The sequence below is a fragment of the Hemitrygon akajei genome, chromosome 7 (genome assembly GCF_048418815.1).
Source record: "Hemitrygon akajei chromosome 7, sHemAka1.3, whole genome shotgun sequence".
Taxonomy (NCBI): Eukaryota; Metazoa; Chordata; class Chondrichthyes; order Myliobatiformes; family Dasyatidae; genus Hemitrygon; species Hemitrygon akajei.
In genome coordinates this window covers 96,159,889-96,178,099 of record NC_133130.1, presented here as the reverse complement: position 1 = coordinate 96,178,099, position 18,211 = coordinate 96,159,889, and the positions used below count along the sequence as shown (strand labels likewise).

The window sequence follows — 18,211 nt, the reverse complement described above, 5'->3', positions numbered from 1 at the left end:
GAGCACTGGCCCTTCCTCCTTGGAGCCATTCAAATGCACACGGCACTTCTTACAACGGGGTCTCTCCTTCAAACGGCATTTGGCGGGCATCTTCCCTTGTGCCCCACTCCGCAGCTCCCAGCCAAAATAAAACCCAAGTCAGACTACTGTCCTCCAGAAATCTGAATGTTCTACCGGGCAGAAAATTACGACACGTACCGAGACAACCCCAGCTGGCTGACACCACATTCCCAAGTTGGACTACATGGTTCCTTATCTTTAGCCGAAGCCAAAACACTCATACCAGCAGGACACACTGCTCTTAAAGAAAATAAAAATACCTCACAGCATAGCAGTAGAAATCTTATGCAGGGCATTACAGTTGTAAGGGGTAAGAGGTTTAATGAGGAGCTGAGGAACAACTTTTAAACCCTGACAAATAAAGCTAATTTTATCTAGATATCCCCTGACATGTATCCACCTGCCGGGTCTTGCTCCATGCCTTCTCCTTTCCTTTTCATACTGACTTTCTAGCCTCTTTCTTTCCGGTCCTGAAGGTTCTGAACCTGAAATGTCGCCTGTTCATTTCACTCCATAGAAGCTGCCTGAGTTCCTCCAGCTCCTTTGTGTTACAAAATACCTGTACTGCCTCCAAGAACAAATTTCACATAACTTAAGTCACATAGTCATAGTGCACTACGGCACAGACCCAGCCTTTCACCCCATCTCCTATTCTGCCTCGTCCCATTGACTTGCTCCTGGATCACAGCCCTCCACACTCCTCCCATCCATGTACTCATCCAAACTTCTCCTCAATGTTGTGACAGTAACTCTGATATCACATCACTGATCTTTGTTCTCTGCTCCTCTGTCCTCCTACAACTTCAAACTTTTTGTTTGAGTCTCTAGCTTTCCCCATTCCTGAGGAAAAGCCCTCAACATGCTGTATTTATTCTCCACAGTTAGTGTCTGGGTGTCCCTCCAGAACTTTCTGCCTTCAGTCAGCTTTTGGTGTTGAATTTCAGATTGCAGTTCTACCGTTCCATTTGCATCTCCTTTCTTTTTTTCACATGTTCCATGGAACCATAGAACATTACAGCACAGAAACAGGCCTTTTGGCCCTTCTTGGCTGTGCCAAACCATTTTCTGCCCAGTCCCACTGATCTGCACCTGGCCCATATCCCTCCATACACCTCTCATCCGTGTACCTGTCCAAGTTTTTCTTAAATGTTAAAAGTGAGCCCGCATTTACCACTTCATCTGGCAGCTCATTCCACACTCCCACCACACTCTGTGTGAAGAAGCCCCCCCCATGTTTCCTTTAAACTTTTCCCCCTTCACCCTTAACCCATGTCCTCTGGTTTTTTTCTCCCCTAGTCTCAGTGTTTTTTACTTTATCCTGTCCCACTTCCTGTTGGTCAGTTAACCTCTCTTGTGGGCCAGCTTATCACACACCAGCTTTCTTCTTCTCCACCACACACCCTATTTCTCAGCGTTTTCTGACTCATTGATTCCGAACGTATTCCAGCCCAGTGAGGTGTCATTGCCCTGACTTGCCCCGTTAACTTTGCTTCTCACTCCATCAGATGTCAGTGGCGTATTGTTATCTCTTCTCGCTGCTGCCATCGGGAAGGAGCTACGGGAGCCTTGGGTCCCACACTACCAGGTTCGGGAACAGTTATTACCCTCAACCATCAGGCTCCTGAACAAGGTGGATAACTTCACTCACCTCAGCTCTGAGCTGATTCCACAACCTATACACTCACTTTCAAGGCATCTACAACGCAAGTTCCCAGAATTGTTTACTTACTTACCTATTCATTTATCTGCATTTGCACAGATTGCCTTTTGCACGTTGGTTGTTTGTCAGTGTTTTTCATTGATTCTCTTTACTGTGAGTGCCCTGTAAGAAAATGAATCTCAAGATAGTACAGTGGATTTTAGTTAATTGGGACATATCGGGACCAGTACATTTTGGCCCAATTAAGCAGCTGCCCCAATTAGACAAAATTTCATGGAAGTAGTTAAAAAGTAATATAAAAAGAGACAAACTGGGTAACAAATTACATCTTACAGTAAATTAAAACCAGAACAAATTATGGACTCATTTTCAAGGACTCTTCATCTCATGTTCTCTATTTATTTCTAGTTTATTTTTTTTATTATTTATTATTGTATTTGCACAATTTATTGCCCGTTGCACACTGTTGTGTGTGGTCTTTCATTGATTCTATTATGGTTATCAGATTTATTGAGTTTGGTCACAAGAAAATGAAACTATATGTACTTTGATAACGAATTTACTTCGAAGTTTGAACTTTTGAACACCACTAATGCTACTACAGTACTATAAAAACTGTGTATTAGTTCCTGATGGTTATCGACGGAGGAATTCATCCGTATCATGTTCTCTTGACTGTAATTAGTCAACTCAGACCACCTAGTACAGATAATAGGTGCCTTCATACAATGCTTTTGCATTCTCCAAAGCTTCATTTTCATTGTAACATTCAAGATGATTGTTGATACCTTCAAATTCTTCATAATTCCTAACTTGTTGAAGTTGTGAAATTGTTTCATTTTCACTCCTGGCTGTTTCTGGCATCTCCAGGCCTCAATGCTTGAAATCACAGTGAGCAAAACAGTTCTGAATTGTCTTACTGCTTATTTCTTACCAACTGTCTGTGACAAATATCACTGCTTTTTGAAGACAAATACGCACAACTGATGCCATTTAAAAACCCAATGTAGTGTGTTGGGCTTGAAATTCTGCCCTGTGTTCGTTTAGGAAGAGAGACAACTAACACCGGAATATTACAAAACGTGGCTTTATTGCAGAATTCGTAACTGGCACAGCGAATCCACGGAGTCGCTGGAGAAGGCGTTCTGTTTTCCCCTTACAATCTGCTCTTATTTATACCCCTTTTCCCCCCAGCACAACCCCGCTACATATTAGGTAATATCGGGCACTTGTGTCCATCTTATTGGCCCGCAGCCATATGCTCACGAGTTACCTGTTTCTTTTGTTTACTGAATCGCGTGACACTAGTAGTTTTGATGTAGCGGGGTCCCCAGTTTCGCTCCCCCCTCGCTCGCATTCCAGCTTCCTAACATGATGTGCGTTACGTGAGCCACTCCTGACCTGTAATGGCGGTCCCGAATTAACCCCAATACTAATTAACCCCAACAAGTGTCTAACAGCCACGCAAGTGCACATGATTGATGCTAGTGAGAAACTTGTTCAGCAAGTCTCCTGTCCCAATTAAGTGCATAGTGTCTCAAATAAACAAAGGGAATTGTGGCTGTTTTCTCAATCAGTTTTTGTTCTTTAAGAGTTGTCCCAAATAAGTGGCTGCCCCGGTTAACAGAGGGCCCAATTAATCAGAATTAACTGTACATGATGACATATATATACTTTATTAATAACTTTGCTTTGAACTTTCAACGTACCCAAATATAGTGAAATGGTTTTGCTTAAGCTCTATCCAGACAGATCATTCTGTACAAAGGTACACTGAGGTGGTATAAAAAGGGAACAGAATAGAGTTACAGTTACGGAGAAAGTACAGGAAGGTGTGGTGCAAGCAGAGGATTAGTACCAGGGCCATGGTGAGGTACACTGTTCATTTCTATCATGGAAGAGCTGTGTTCAAGAGTTCAGTAACAGCGGGATAGAAAGCTGTCCTCGAGCCTGGTGGTACGTGTTCTCAACGTTGTGTATCTTCTGCTTCTGCCCAGTGGACAGGGGGAGACGAGAGAATGACTGGAGTCAGAGGGGTCCTTGATTATGCTGGCTGTTTTCCCAAGGCAGTAGGAAGTGAGAAGTGGAGTCCATGGGGGGGCGGGGGGGGGGGGGCTGGTTTCTGTGATTCACTGTGCTGCGATCACAACTGCAGTTCCTGTGCTCTTGTACAGAGCAGTAGCCGTACCAAGCTGTGGTGCTTCGGATGGGGGCTGGTTTCTGTGATTCACTGTGCTGCGATCACAACTGCAGTAGCCGTACCAAGCTGTGGTGCTTCGGATGGGGGCTGGTTTCTGTGATTCACTGTGCTGCGATCACAACTGCAGTAGCCGTACCAAGCTGTGGTGCTTCGGATGATGCCACCTATGGTACGTTGATAAAAGTTGGTGGTGATGAGTGGGCACAGGTGAAATTTCCAAGTTCAAAAAGTTCAAAGTAAACTTATTATCAAAGTTCACAGATGCCACCAGCATTCTTGGGCAGTTACAGAAAACTAAAGAAATACAATAGAATTTATGAAAAGCTATAAATAACAAAGACAAACGACCAACGTACAAAGGAAGGCAAATCATGCAAACAATTTAAAAGATGTATATAAATAGTTCAGCGTTGTGAGTGAAGTTAGACTCTTAAGATCATAAGACAGAGGAGCTTAATTAGGCCGTGTGGAGGATTGAAACTGCTCTGCCATTCCATCATGGCTGATTTATTATCCCTCCCAGCACCATTCTCCTGCCTTCTCCCCGTAACCTTGGACACCCTTACTAATCAAGAACCTATCTATCAACCTCAGCTTTAAATATACCCAATGACTTGGCCTCCACATTTCCTCTTCTCTGTTCTAAAGGGACGTTCTTGTATTTCTGAGGCTGTGTCCTTTGGTCATGGACTCCCCCACTACAGGAAACATCCTCTCCTGATCCACTCTAATTAGGCCTTTCAATATTTGATTGGTTTCAATGTGATCTCCTCCTCATTCTCCTAAACTCCAGCGAGTACAGGCCCGGAGCCATCAGAAGCTCTTCATACATTAACCCTTTCATTCCTGGAACAATTCTCATAAACCTCCCCTAGAGCCTCTCAGATGCTAACGCATCTTTTTCTTAGATAGGGGACCCAGAGCTGCTCACGATACTCCGACCAATGCCTTATAAAGCCTCAGTGTTATATTCTAGTTCTCTTGAAATGAATGCTAACATTACATTTGCCTTCCTTCCCACCAACTCAACTTGCAAGTTAACCTATAGCAAATCCTGTACGAAGGCTCCCAAATTCCTTTGATTTCTGAAATTTCTCCCTGCTTAGAAAATAGTCTTGGTCTTTCTTCCGTCTACCAAAGTGCATGAACGTACACTTATAACCATATAACCATATAACAATTACAGCACGGAAACAGGCCATCTCGGCCCTTCTAGTCCGTGCCGAATGCTTACTCTCGCCTAGTCCCTCTGACCTACACTCAGCCCATAAACCTCCATTCCTTTCCTGTCCATATACCGATCCAATTTTACTTTAAATGACAATACCGAACCTGCCTCTACGACTTCTACTGGAAGCTCATTCCACACAGCTACCACTCTCTGAGTAAAGAAGTTCCCCCTCGTGTTAACTCTAAACTTTTGCCCCCCTGTACAATATACCATCTGCCACTTCTTTGCCCATTCTCCTAATCTATCCAAGTCCTTCTGCAGACCACCTTCTTCCTCAACACCACCTGCTCCTCCACCTGTCTTTGTATCGTCTGTAAACTTTGCCAAAAGGCCATCAACACCAGCACCTGGATAATTGACTTACAACTTGAAAAGAAGCGGTCCTAACACCGATCTCTGCAGAACACCACTAATCACTGGCAGCCAACCAGAAGGGGCCTTGTTTATTCCCACTCTCCCGCCAGTCAGCCAACCTTCCTGTTACTCATGCCATTGAGAAGCCTGAAGGTTGTAGGTTAATACCGTGCTGTCCCAGGTCAGACCCTCTGATACGGTAAGGTCAGAATTTCACTTTGCTGTTGGAGTCACAAGGCAGCAGCTCTGACAGCTGGGCCACTGACATTGTGATGCCGAGCTAGGGTAACATTGCTGCCATTTTGCAGGTAAATTGCTATGAGCAAGAAATTGAACTGATGAAGAGGAACTTCGAGAAGGAGAGGAAACACACAGAAGAAAGCTTTAAGGCTGAGATCAGTGAACTGGAGGAGGAACGAATGACAAGAAGCCGGGAGACGGAGCGACTCCGGGGTTTAGTAGACGAGCTCCACGATCAACGGGAAGGGGCGGAAGCCAGGCACGCCCAGGCAGTTGCCGAGCTGCGGAGGGAACAGAAAGCTGCCGAAGCGGCCCTGCGGGCGGAGCTGAGGGAGAGGCAGGAAGAGATCGCCGAGCTCAGGAAGGATGGAGAGACGTCCGGAGCGAAGCTGGCGCTGCAGAGGCAGGAACTGGAAGAGGCTTTTGAGCGGGAGAGGGCCGTTCAGCGGCAGGCCTTCGCCAGCGAGAGGCTGGAGACGGAGCAGTGGCTGCTGAAGGAGAAGCTGAGGCTGGAGCTCCAGCACCAGGAGGAGCTGCAGCAACTGAGGTGGGTCTTGCTAAGCGGCATCCCTTACCACGGTGAACAGAACCGAGAGCCGGTCTCGCGCTCACCTTTCCATCAGCCGCTCCCTAACCAGTTATCAGGAGAGATTGGATGGGCTAGGTCTCTTTCCTCTGGAGCGAAGGAAGATGAGGGGTGACGTCATCGGGGTATATAGAATTATGAGAGAAATAGGAAGGGTCAATGCCTACTGTGGATGGGGGGGGGGGGTCTAAGGTCAGAGGTCATGGGTTTCAGGTGAGAGGGAGGAGGTTTAAAGTTGATTTGAGAGGCAAGTTCTTCTGCACGGAAGGAAGGAGGTGGTGGAGGCGGGGGCAGTAATGACAGTTGAGAGAGTACCTGGCACGTCCCAGGCTGCAGGGGGACGTGGTGAGGGACACACTGAAGCTCAGTGCACCCACCACAAAGGGTCGGTGGGGAAGGACCACAGCGTACTGGAGAGGGTGAGGAAGTCCCTCCATTATTGCAGTCGTGCAGCATCCCAGGGGGCCTCATGAGTGGCAGAAGAGCTATTGACGAGTAGGAATGTAATAAAACTGAGAGTATTGACTATGAATGTAAGCAAGCAAAGGCATTGAATGGTTTATTCTTGTAAATAACTTTTATTATGCATAAAGTTTATTTTAATGTCTAGACAGGTACCTGAATAAGCAAGTCGTAGAGGGATGTGAAGTTAATGCCGCCAAGTGGGATTAGTGTAGAGAGGCCTGTTAGCGTGGATACAGGGGGCTGCTGGGGTCTGTTTCTCCGTGGTACAGCTCTTGCTTGATAAGTTTGACATCCACCCAGCCCCCTCGGAGAAGAACGAGCAGGTGTATGACACGCCACCATTTTGAAGTTCACTGCTAGGGTCACGGTTTTGCATTGCCTTTCCATTGTTGTGGTCAGGATAAAAGCATGGACTGCCTAAATTATTTGCATTAGAGTCCAATTTCAATGCAAAGGAAGGGTTGTGATGAGATTTCTTGGTGGTGAAGAGTTGGTTGGTCCATGCATTTCTTGTGTTTCAGCCCTGACTGAGCTAGAGAAATATTGTGCGTCTCTGGCAATGCTGGGTCCTGATGTCCACCATCTGAGGCTGTTCAGAATGAGGCAGAAAACTTGTTGCTTACAATCTTTTATTAACGAAATGGCAGGAAAGGAAAGAGAAAAAGAGACAAAGAGCCTAGTGGCAAGGGTGAAGAACGAAGGCAAAGTAGAGAGCGAGCCAGCATGGTCTAGTCCTCTTATAGTAAATTCCTGATCACACACACACACTCCACTGCAAAAACTAACCAGTAAGATAACAACTATCCAAGTAACACGATACCCGCCATTGAAACTTAAGTTCTTCCAGAAATTCACGAAGGGAACTGAAAAAAAACTCACTGAACAATCACATGTACATAGATAGTTATATACAACTACAAGGAAAATAACAATTCTACAGTCTGATCCAACAGTAGTAAAGGGTATCGATGAAGTGCAAAAGGGCTTTCTTAAGGCCAAGGTGATGGAGGCCTTGGTGAACTCAGCAGTTCAGACAGTATCTGTAGAGGGATGTGGACAGGACGGAGAGATAGAAGGGAGGTGGCCAGTGTAAAGGGGTGAGAGGGGATGAGGTGGAGGAAGCAGTTGGTGTTTCCAGGTGAGGAGAGGTGGAAGAGGGAGGGAGTGTAGTAACTGCCTTTAATCGCCATTCAGCTTGTAGTCTGTTTCTGATGCTCAACAGGAATTGTGAAAATGTGTATTGTAAATGCTTTCAACTAGTTTAATGAAAAGTATTTAAATATCTTTAGGAAGGCAACACAGGATGAATTTAACGAGAGGTTATCACTTTTGGAGGTCGAGCATATTGCTTTGACAGAAAAGAGTCAGTCTGGGCTGATCCAGAGGCACAAGCTGGAGATGAGGGAGCTGGTGAAGCAGCTGGGCATGAAGCAGTGTCAGAGGGCTGCCCAAGGTCAGGCCGTATGCCACGAGGCCAGCGAGGAGGAGCTGAAACTGCAGCAGGAACACGGCGCGATTCGCAGCACGTTTGCAACGGAAATGGAGACCAAGTACAAGGAGGAGACTGAAAGCTTAAAGGCACAAGTGAAAGGACCACAGCCCATGAATGGTTCTGGAGATCAAGCCCATCGGGACAACCCGAGCTGTTGCCAAGGCGTCTGTGCCCTGCCCTCGAGCAACGAGGAGCCTCTTTCTGCAGAGAGGATGAGGAGAGAAGCGGAGACACTGGGCTGGCAGCAGGAGAGAGATGAGCTGGAATTAAAGCTGAAACAAGTAACAGAAGAATCTGAGAGGAAAGAGGAGTTACTTGAAAACAAGATAAGGGACCTGCAAACCTTGGTGACTAAACTGGAGGCAGGGAAAAAAGCCGAGCAGAAGTACAGGTTTGTCATAATAGTTTTCTTCGAGTCGATAATGACCACCTTACTGCTGCTACTAATCACAAGAATTTTGTCTAATTCTTGAACTGACAACTAACCTCAATAATCAAGCATGCCAAACTTTTCTCTCTGGCAACAATGGAATTGAGTTTGTCATCCCTGGGCTGAGCAACTGACCGAGTGTTACACTTCTGCCATGTCGCAAGGTTTAATCTATACCGTGCTGTGGTCCAAAGCTGTGTCTGACGTTCTGACTTCCACTAATCACATCCTAACTTTTCCAGGGACAATCTGCCTGCTCTGTTTTCCCTGCAGTCCATCTTTGGCCATTGTTACTGGATAGTTAACATCTCCACAATCAAAGTAATCTCTGTTTTATCTCCTGTGTCGTAACTTTGAACAAAAATTGAATTGAATCTTACTTCAAACTTAAAGAGAGCAGTCCAGCTTCCCTGGCCACTCACTGGTCTCTGTGTACTAATCAGGGGGAGTTTTTAAGTTTATCTATTTAGAATAATGGACCAAAGAACTTCATGAGGAAAAAACAATGCACTTTATTGCCAATGATGTACAAAGCTATTTCAGCTCACTGATATTTGGATTGCTGTGTTTTAATGTAATGTACTGGAATTGCCATTTCACAATTCACCGTAGTGACTTGCTGGTATGCTTTAATAATAGTCTTGCGGATGGATAGCGCTGTAAAGTAGAAAACAGCTGTTTCTCTAATATGATTTGAAGTGTCTGGAAACTCGCCAGAGTTAGCAGTGCCGTGTTGTGGTGGCGGGTGCTGTACTTGGCCGTGGACATTTGGCTTCATTGACCTCAGTGGGGCTGAATCCCCGGGGCAGGGCAGAGTGCACCAATGCCCCTGCGTGGCCTGTTTGCTGTTGGCGTTGACGTTACCAGGCACCGGCCATCCTGTTCCCGTGCTGCGATGGTCAATGCTTGGAGACAGTTTATTCTCTCCAATGTCAAGACTGATTTGTGCTTAAGGCACTGAAAGTCCGGTGCTGATGTACTTCCTGAGGTTCTTTGGAGAGCAGCTGTGGTTATTTGACAAGAATAATGTGTCCCTCAGATATGAGTCTGAAATGCTTGCTGAAGAAAACTCTTCCTTGAAAAGGAAAGTAGCAGCGTTTCATCAGGATTTTCGGGATCTGGAAGGAAAAGTTAACGAACACAGGTAAGCAGATGTGCTGTCGGAGTTCGATGAAATTCACAGATTTCTGATTGCTCTTTGTATTTGGCCTAAGTCACTCTTGTCATGTGCAGAAAACAAGTGGCTTGGTTGAAAGACGAAAAGGAGTGCAGGCAGAGGGAAGTCGAGGAACTTCAAAAGCAGGTAAGGGCCTGCACTTTGAGGCACAGAGACAGAACCGGATTTGATGGAAGCAAGAGCTGCTTCTCTCTCCCTAGATGCTGTGTCACCCATCCTGGCTGTCTCACCCATCCTGGCATCCTGGCTGTGTCACCCATCCTGGCTGTCTCACCCATCCTGGCTGTCTCACCCATCCTGACATCCTGGCTGTCTCACCCATCCTGGCATCCTGGCTGTGTCACCCATCCTGGCTGTCTCACCCATCCTGGCTGTCTCACCCATCCTGACATCCTGGCTGTCTCACCCATCCTGACATCCTGGCTGTCTCACCCATCCTGGCTGCATCACCCATCCTGGCATCCTGGCTGTGTCACCCATCCTGGCTGTGTCACCCATCCTGGCTGTGTCACCCATCCTGGCTGTCTCACCCATCCTGGCTGTGTCACCCATCCTGGCTGTGTCACCCATCCTGGCTGTGTCACCCATCCTGGCTGTCTCACCCATCCTGGCATCCTGGCTGTCTCACCCATCCTGGCTGTCTCACCCATCCTGGCTGTGTCACCCATCCTGGCTGTGTCACCCATCCTGGCATCCTGGCTGTGTCACCCATCCTGGCTGTGTCACCCATCCTGGCTGTGTCACCCATCCTGGCTGTCTCACCCATCCTGGCTGTCTCACCCATCCTGGCTGTCTCACCCATCCTGGCTGCGTCACCCATCCTGGCTGCGTCACCCATCCTGGCTGCGTCACCCATCCTGGCTGCGTCACCCATCCTGGCATCCTGGCTGCGTCACCCATCCTGGCTGTGTCACCCATCCTGGCTGTCTCACCCATCCTGGCTGTCTCACCCATCCTGGCTGTCTCACCCATCCTGGCTGCGTCACCCATCCTGGCTGCGTCACCCTGGCTGTCTCACCCATCCTGGCTGTCTCACCCATCCTGGCATCCTGGCTGTCTCACCCATCCTGGCTGCCTCACCCATCCTGGCTGTGTCATCCTGGCTGTCTCACCCATCCTGGCATCCTGGCTGTCTCACCCATCCTGGCTGTGTCACCCATCCTGGCTGTCTCACCCATCCTGGCATCCTGGCTGTCTCACCCATCCTGGCATCCTGGCTGTCTCACCCATCCTGGCTGTCTCACCATCCTGGCTGCCTCACCCATCCTGGCTGTGTCATCCTGGCTGTCTCACCCATCCTGGCATCCTGGCTGTCTCACCCATCCTGGCTGTGTCACCCATCCTGGCTGCCTCACCCATCCTGGCTGTCTCACCCATCCTGGCATTTCCCATTCGCTGCTTCCAGCAGTTGAAGTTTGATTTTTTTTTTCTTTACTGGAATTTGGGTTGGTCTGAAATATTTCAAAGTACTGGGTCTTTCTCGGGAGTGTAGTTTCACCATCGTGACTTGTTGGTATGTGTTTAATTTAAAGAATGTGGCTTGGTTACCTTAGTATAACCAAGAAACTGAGACACATACAGGGGCATTGCAGAGTTACAGCTCTGCTCTTTTGCCTTTTATGGTGTAGTTTTAGTTCAGACTGCAGCTACCAGTTAGAACGTTCTTCCTTTTATCACCTCTGAGTAAGAAACTGAGGCAAACCCATCCTATTTGCACCTCTTGGGTGTTTCTCATAGTGTTGAAATGAATACAGGCAGACGTTTAATGCTGTTGTAACCAGAAAAAGCAGACAGTCATAGGAAAGCCTTTTCTGAATACTTAACATAGCAAGGCAATCTGAAATACTTAAACAACGAAAGAACGAGGTGGTGGGTGACTATGTGCTCTGTAGAAACCCGCAGATGAAATGTTTTCATTGACCTTTTCTGGAGCTTGCGATATCAGTCAGAACAGAAATTGATGGTGTTGTTGACATCAACCTCAAGTCCTTAAAGAGGGAGAAACACGTTCTTCACCATCAATGAACTATTTCAGGCTGAAACTTTACCATATAGTTACGGCACCATCTCCCCTCTTGGTTGTTGAGAACCAAGCAGTAATTTGGTGCCAATGAAAGGGATGAGTTTAGCCTCAGTGGTCCTGGCTGGTCTTGACCTGAATTAATTTTGTACACCATGTTCTGAATAAACGTCTCTAGTGTTTGTGTGCAGCTTTGGATTATGGCCAGTGTTGAAAACACTTCCTTGAGTTGGACAAGTGAAACTAGCTGTTCTGAAGTATAATGGTGTCAGACTGGATCAGCAAAGCCAAGATAAGATTACACAGCTGCATTCCACTCTGCAAACTTTTCTAGCACCACCCTCTGAGAATTTTTACAGAGTAAATTTACAAGGATGTTGCCAGGACTTGAGGACCTGATTTACAGGGAAAGAATTTTGTTGGCTGGAGCGTAGAAGAATGAGGGGAGATTTGCTACCAAATTATGAGGGGTATAATTGGGGCAAGATGCAGGCTGGCTTTTTCCATTGACTTTGGGTGGGACTAGAACTAGAGTTCATAGGTTAAGGGTGAAAGGTGAAATGTTGAAGGGGAACCTGAGGGTGAGCTTCTTGACTCAGAGGGTGGATTGAACTGCCAGCAGAAGTGGTAGGTGCAGATTTGATTTTAATGTTTAGAAAGGGTTTAAATAAGTACATGGATGGAAGGTGTATGATAGGCTATGGTACAGGTGGATATGGTTCAGCATGGACTAGATGGGCTGAAGGGCCTGTTTTGTTGCTGTATTCTCTATCTCAGACTTTCCACTTCTATTGCCCTGTTTGGTATCCAGGCCTAATGGTGTCCCTAAGATCTAGAAATTCCTCCCTGTGTTTCCTCCTCTCTCCTTCTCTACATAGTATCTAAAACCTAATTCTTATTTAAATAAAGCTGCTGGACAAACGCACAGTCCACAGTCCATCAGGCAGCATCCGTGGAGAGGATCAAACCGTCGTATTGGGCTGAGACCCTTTATCAGGGATGGATCGGTAGGGGGAAGGAGCCAGAATAAGACAATGTGGGGAAGGGAGGAAGAACAGGCTGGCAGGTGATTGGGGGGGGGGGGGGGGAACAGGAGAGGGTGGGGAAGGGAGGAGGAAATAAGAAGCTGGGAGGTGATAGGTGAAAGAGGTGAAGGCTGAAGAAGAAGGAATCTGATAGGAGAAGACAGAGGATCATGGGAGAAGTGGAGGGATGTGGGACACCAGAAGGAGGTGATAGCCAGGTTAGCAGAAAAGGGGTGAGCGGGTGCCAGAATGGAGAATGGGAAAAAAGAGTGAACAGGGAGAGCAGAGGAATTACCAGAAGTTGGAGAAATCGATGTTCATTGTCATCAGGTTGGAGACTACCCAAACGGAACATGAAATGTTGTTCCTCCAGCCTGAGAGAGGCCTCATCGTAACAGGAACAGACATGGTGGAACTGGAATGGGAAATAGAATTAAAGTGTGTGGCCACCAGGAAATCCCACCTGTTGTGGGGGAAGGAATGAAGGTGCTCGATGAAACAATCTCCCAGTGTACATTGGGTCTCAGCAGTATTGAGGCTGCACCAGGTGCTCCTGACAGACTCGCAGGTGAAGTGTTGCCTCACCTGGAAAGACTTTTGGTCTCGGAAAAGTGGTGAGGAAGGAGGTGCGGGGGCAGCTGTAGCACTTGTCCTGCTTGCAGGGATGAGTACTAGGAGGGAGATGAGGGTGGAGGGACAGATGACAAGGGAGATCAGTGGCGAGGGTCGGGTGGACAAAGGAGATCAGTGGCGAGGGTCGGGTGGACAAAGGAGATCAGGGTGGAGGGTCGGGTGGACAAGGGAGATCGGTGGGAAGGGTCGGGTGGACAAGGGAGATCGGTGGGAAGGGTCGGGTGGACAAGGGAGATCGGTGGGAAGGGTCGGGTGGACAAGGGAGATCAGTGGCGAGGGTCGGGTGGACAAGGGGGATCGGTGGGGAGGGAAGGGTGGACAAGGGAGATTACTTATAGTTTAATGCTGCGTTAATGTTAACCCATTATACCAGCTGTTGTGTAGTGAAGGTTCCTGAACCTAGTGGTATGAGTCCTGAGCTGTTGTGTATAGTGAGCTATGTTCATTGGCATGAATGTGCCCACTATAAGTGAACTGGCCTATAGTGAACCCCACCATCAGATTGTTCTCTTTATCCATTTTTCCATTGTACAAGTTTCTAACTTGTAAAGCCATTTTGTTTTGAATCAGAAATGGTTGATTATCATGTGATGCGAAGAGGTTGCTTCCAGTGAGGGAGAGTCTGGGGCAAGGTGTCACTACCTCAGGGAACTGACATTTCTTTGGAGCAAAGATGGGGAGGAATTTCTTTGTCCAGAGGGGGTGCTGGTCTGTGGAGCTCAAGCAATTAGGTATAATCGAACTGGAGATCAGTAGACTCTTAAATGGTAAGGGCGTCAATGCTTATGGGGAGTAGGCAGGGGAATGGAGTTGAGTGGGGAAAATAAATCCGCCTAATTGAATGGCTGAGCAGACGATGGGCTGAATGGCCTAATTCTGCCCTGTGTACATTTACAACTGTTCATCCTAATGAGAAAACTTACTTTGGTGCTTCCTATGGTGTTGTGCTGTCCTGATTCGCATTGGTTTTGTGTTCTTCTCGTCTAGATTAAACAACGAGTAACGGAGATTGCCGAACTCAGTAACACAAATCTGCATCTGAGCAGCCAGAACTCCCAGTTGAGTGTCAGGGTGGATGCCGGCCAGAGCACCATCCAGCTGCTCAATGCAAGAATAGCTGAGCTTGGGGAGCAGAAGGACGAGGTGGCCAAGGTTTCCAGACAACTGCAGGAGGCCTGCAACACCGTGGAAAGGGAATACGTCCAGCAGCGGTCTGTTTGGGAAACCGAGAGTGGCCTCATGCAAAAGCAGCTACAGATGTCTCAGGAGAAGGTGAAGCACCTTGAGAGTCTTGGAGCACTACAGTGCAGAAACAGACTCCTCAGCACATCCAGTCTTTACCGAGCTATGATTCTGCCTAGTCCCGTTGTCCCTCCATATCCCTCCCATCCATGTATCCTAAATGCTGCACTTGAACCCGCATCCACCACTTCTGCTGGCAGTTTGTTCCATGGTCTTATCAATCACTGAGATTCCCCTTAAATATTTCACCTTTCACCCTTAACCTATGACTTCTAGATCTTGTCTCACTCAACCTCAGGGTGGGTAATGTCCACCATCTTGCTTTTGCTCTATCTACACCCATCATAACTCTGTAAAACCTCCACTCATTTTTCAACGCTTCAAGGAATGAAGCTGTAACCTGTTCAACCTTTCCCAGTAACTCAGGTTCTCAAGTCCCGGCAACGTCCTTGTAAATTTTCTCCGTACTCTTTCAATCTTATTGATAACTTTCCTGTAGGTAGGTGACCAGAAATGCACACAATGATCCAAATTGGGTATCACCAACATCTTATACAACTTCCACAAAACATCTTAACTCCAGTATTCCAGACTCTGATTTACGAAGGCCAATGTGCCATCAGCTCTCTTTGCAACCCTACCTACCTGTGACGCCACTTTCAAGGGATTTATTTCTCTTGCCCTTGTGCGTGTGTGTGCTGCATGTGAATAACAAGCAACTGATGACAGGATGTGAATTTAGGAAGTACATTGAGTATGTTTGCAGATGATTTGAAATGGTGGTGGTGTTGATACTGAGAAGGGTAGTCTTGGATACAGAATCCTGATTGGTAATGTGGGCAGAGGAACAGCAGATGGAATTTAATCCAAAAAATGTGTGGTGATGCACCGCGGGAAGGGCTGTTGTGGGTGGAATATGCACAATTTATATCCCACGATGTATAACTTTCACAATATATGAAAACTACAGCAAGCTTTCAGTACAACAGAGAGCGTCCTTGGCTGCAGTCTACCATCACCGCAGGGGCTGTGTATGTCCAGGACAAAGAAGTAGGCAGGAAAAATTGCGGACATTTCCCACCCTAAAAAACTGCCTTCTGGAAAGCACTATCGGGCTATTAAAATGAAAACTTAGCACCATCTTAGAAATTTCTTCCCCCAGGCAGTTAATCTGTTCAGTCATTCTAATTAACCCTTCACTCCCCTCTGTCTATCACCCCCGCACTATAAAAGCTTTAAACCACTTTTGATAATGTTGGTACATTGTAAATACATGCTGGTACTTTACGTATTTATGCACATTTTATTCCGTATCCATACTTTAACTTTTATATAATTCTTTATTCTTTCATAATTGTTGATTTGTGTTGTTTTTGGTGCATGTCACACTCTGAGCAACGCAAAACAGGAAACTTCTAATACATGTAAATGTATTTGGCGAATAAAGTTGATCCCTGACCTGATGAGTAGTAGACCTCTTGGGAGAATTGTGGAGAAGAGGGACCTCGCTGTACATCCCAGAAAACAGCAGAGCAGGTGGAAGAAGCTTGTGGGATCTTGGTCTTCATTGTACATGAGAAAGGGAACGCATGTTGCAACTTTATAGAAGACTGGTTGGGCCACACCTGCAGTCTTGTTGTCCCCACACTGAAGGAAAGACGTGGTTGCCCTGCAGAAGGTGCAGAGAGGATTCACCAGGGACGGAGCAGTTCAGTTTGAAAAGACACTGAAGAGGCTGGACTTGTGGGCTTGTATTTTTGGATGGAGAAGGTGAGGGGGGGGGGGGGTCCTGATAGAGGTATATTAAAATTATGAAGGGCATAGCTATGGCAGGTAGTGAGAAACCCTTCCCCTTAAATGTGCCTATAGTCAGAGAGCAATGGTAAAAGGTAAGAAGCTGACAGGGGACTCATTTACAATTTCTTTTCTAGAACATGAATGAAATAGGAAATGGACTGCCTGACAATGTTTAAGAAGTAATTGGATGCATTCTTGAAATGTCACGTATAGAAAGCTACAGGCTAAGTGTTAGAAACAGGAATTAGTACAGCTAAATAGTCGGGCAGTAGGACCCAGTGGACTGAAGGACTCATTTCTGTGTTGTACAGTTCTTACTCTTTTCCTGGTGTCTGTTTTGACACTCCGGGGAAGAACTTGGTATAATTGGTAAGAGTAGCATTTACTGATGGAGGGAAGGAAATTTTAGGGTTAAAGACAGCCTATCAGTTGTCTTTGACTGCTTTATTCCAAAGTTGAACTCCTTGGTGGTGTTAGAACAGTAGTCACCGAGGTAATTTTGTCACATTCCCGGCTTGTGCCTTGTAGACAATGGAGAAGATTCGGGATTTCAGGAGAGGCTTGATGCTGATGCCCAGCTTTCTGATCTGCTCTGTAGCCACTAATAATGTGACTGTTTCACGTGTGTTTCTGGCCAGTGGTGCCCAGGTTGGTAATTTGAACGTGGTTCGACTCCATCTTGAGGGAGATGGGCATTCTTTGGACCAGTGACCAAGTGAGTGTTATTTGAGATTTCTCAGCCCATGCCTGAATGTCAAAGTACATACTGTATGTGTCACCATGTACCATTGTCAGATTCATTCCCTTGCAGGCATTTACAGGAAAATAAAGAAATGCAACAAAATTTACAAAAACTATACGTAAACGAAGACTGACCAACAACCAATATTCATAAGAAGCAAATCGTGCAAACTATAAATAAATTAAATAAAGTGTTTTGGCCTCCAGTTTTTAATGTGAGGTACGGTTACCCATTATTGTTTTCTGGACCGATGGAAGTGCATGTGCCCCGGGGTAAGATGGAGGCTTTATCTGCTTTGGTTGGGGTGTCAAAGTAGCTGTCATTGCTAACAATAAAATAAGTGTGCCTCAAACCCATGCACACTTACGACTCAAGCATTCCTTTAATTTTACTTGTGTTCAAGGAGAACAGCATGGGTCCCTGTCACCCACACTGTTCTGGTCTGAACACAAAACTGCTATTTTTATACAGAATTGGCTTATCAGTTACAGATATTGATTATTGTAAATTGTATATGTTTGAATTCCTTACTTACAAGTACCGTTCACAACAGAGGTATTAAAGTCAGCTTCAAGCAGACAGCCAATGATATTTTGAAGTTAGTAAAGACAATAGAACCTTAGTTGTCGGGTATGGTTCACATCCTTCTGTTATCTCGTCTGTCTCTGATAATCTCACTTTGAACGTCTCGTTTGACTGCAACTGCCCCATGCTATCTTTGCCTTACTCCAATATCCACACGGTCTCCCTTGGTCTCTCATGCTGTCTGTGAAGTATCAAAGTTCAGCAGGTTTGGGGAAGGGAGAAAATCGCACAGAAAAATGTGCACGCTTTCTCAAAGTGAACCAAGTACAGCA

The 18,211-nt window shown here is 46.4% G+C and overlaps 1 protein-coding gene across 3 annotated transcripts in view; it reads left to right on the top strand.

Moving 5' to 3' along the window:
- Positions 1-18,211, top strand: part of ninl (ninein-like) — a 126,557-nt gene that overhangs the window by 86,644 nt on the left and 21,702 nt on the right. For all 3 annotated transcript variants that reach the window (XM_073051499.1, XM_073051500.1, XM_073051498.1), the window contains exons 16-20: positions 5,814-6,292; positions 8,086-8,679; positions 9,758-9,862; positions 9,952-10,021; positions 14,561-14,845. In XM_073051499.1, the coding sequence (XP_072907600.1) occupies positions 5,814-6,292; positions 8,086-8,679; positions 9,758-9,862; positions 9,952-10,021; positions 14,561-14,845 (1,533 nt within the window). The remainder of the gene's footprint in view (positions 1-5,813; positions 6,293-8,085; positions 8,680-9,757; positions 9,863-9,951; positions 10,022-14,560; positions 14,846-18,211) is intronic.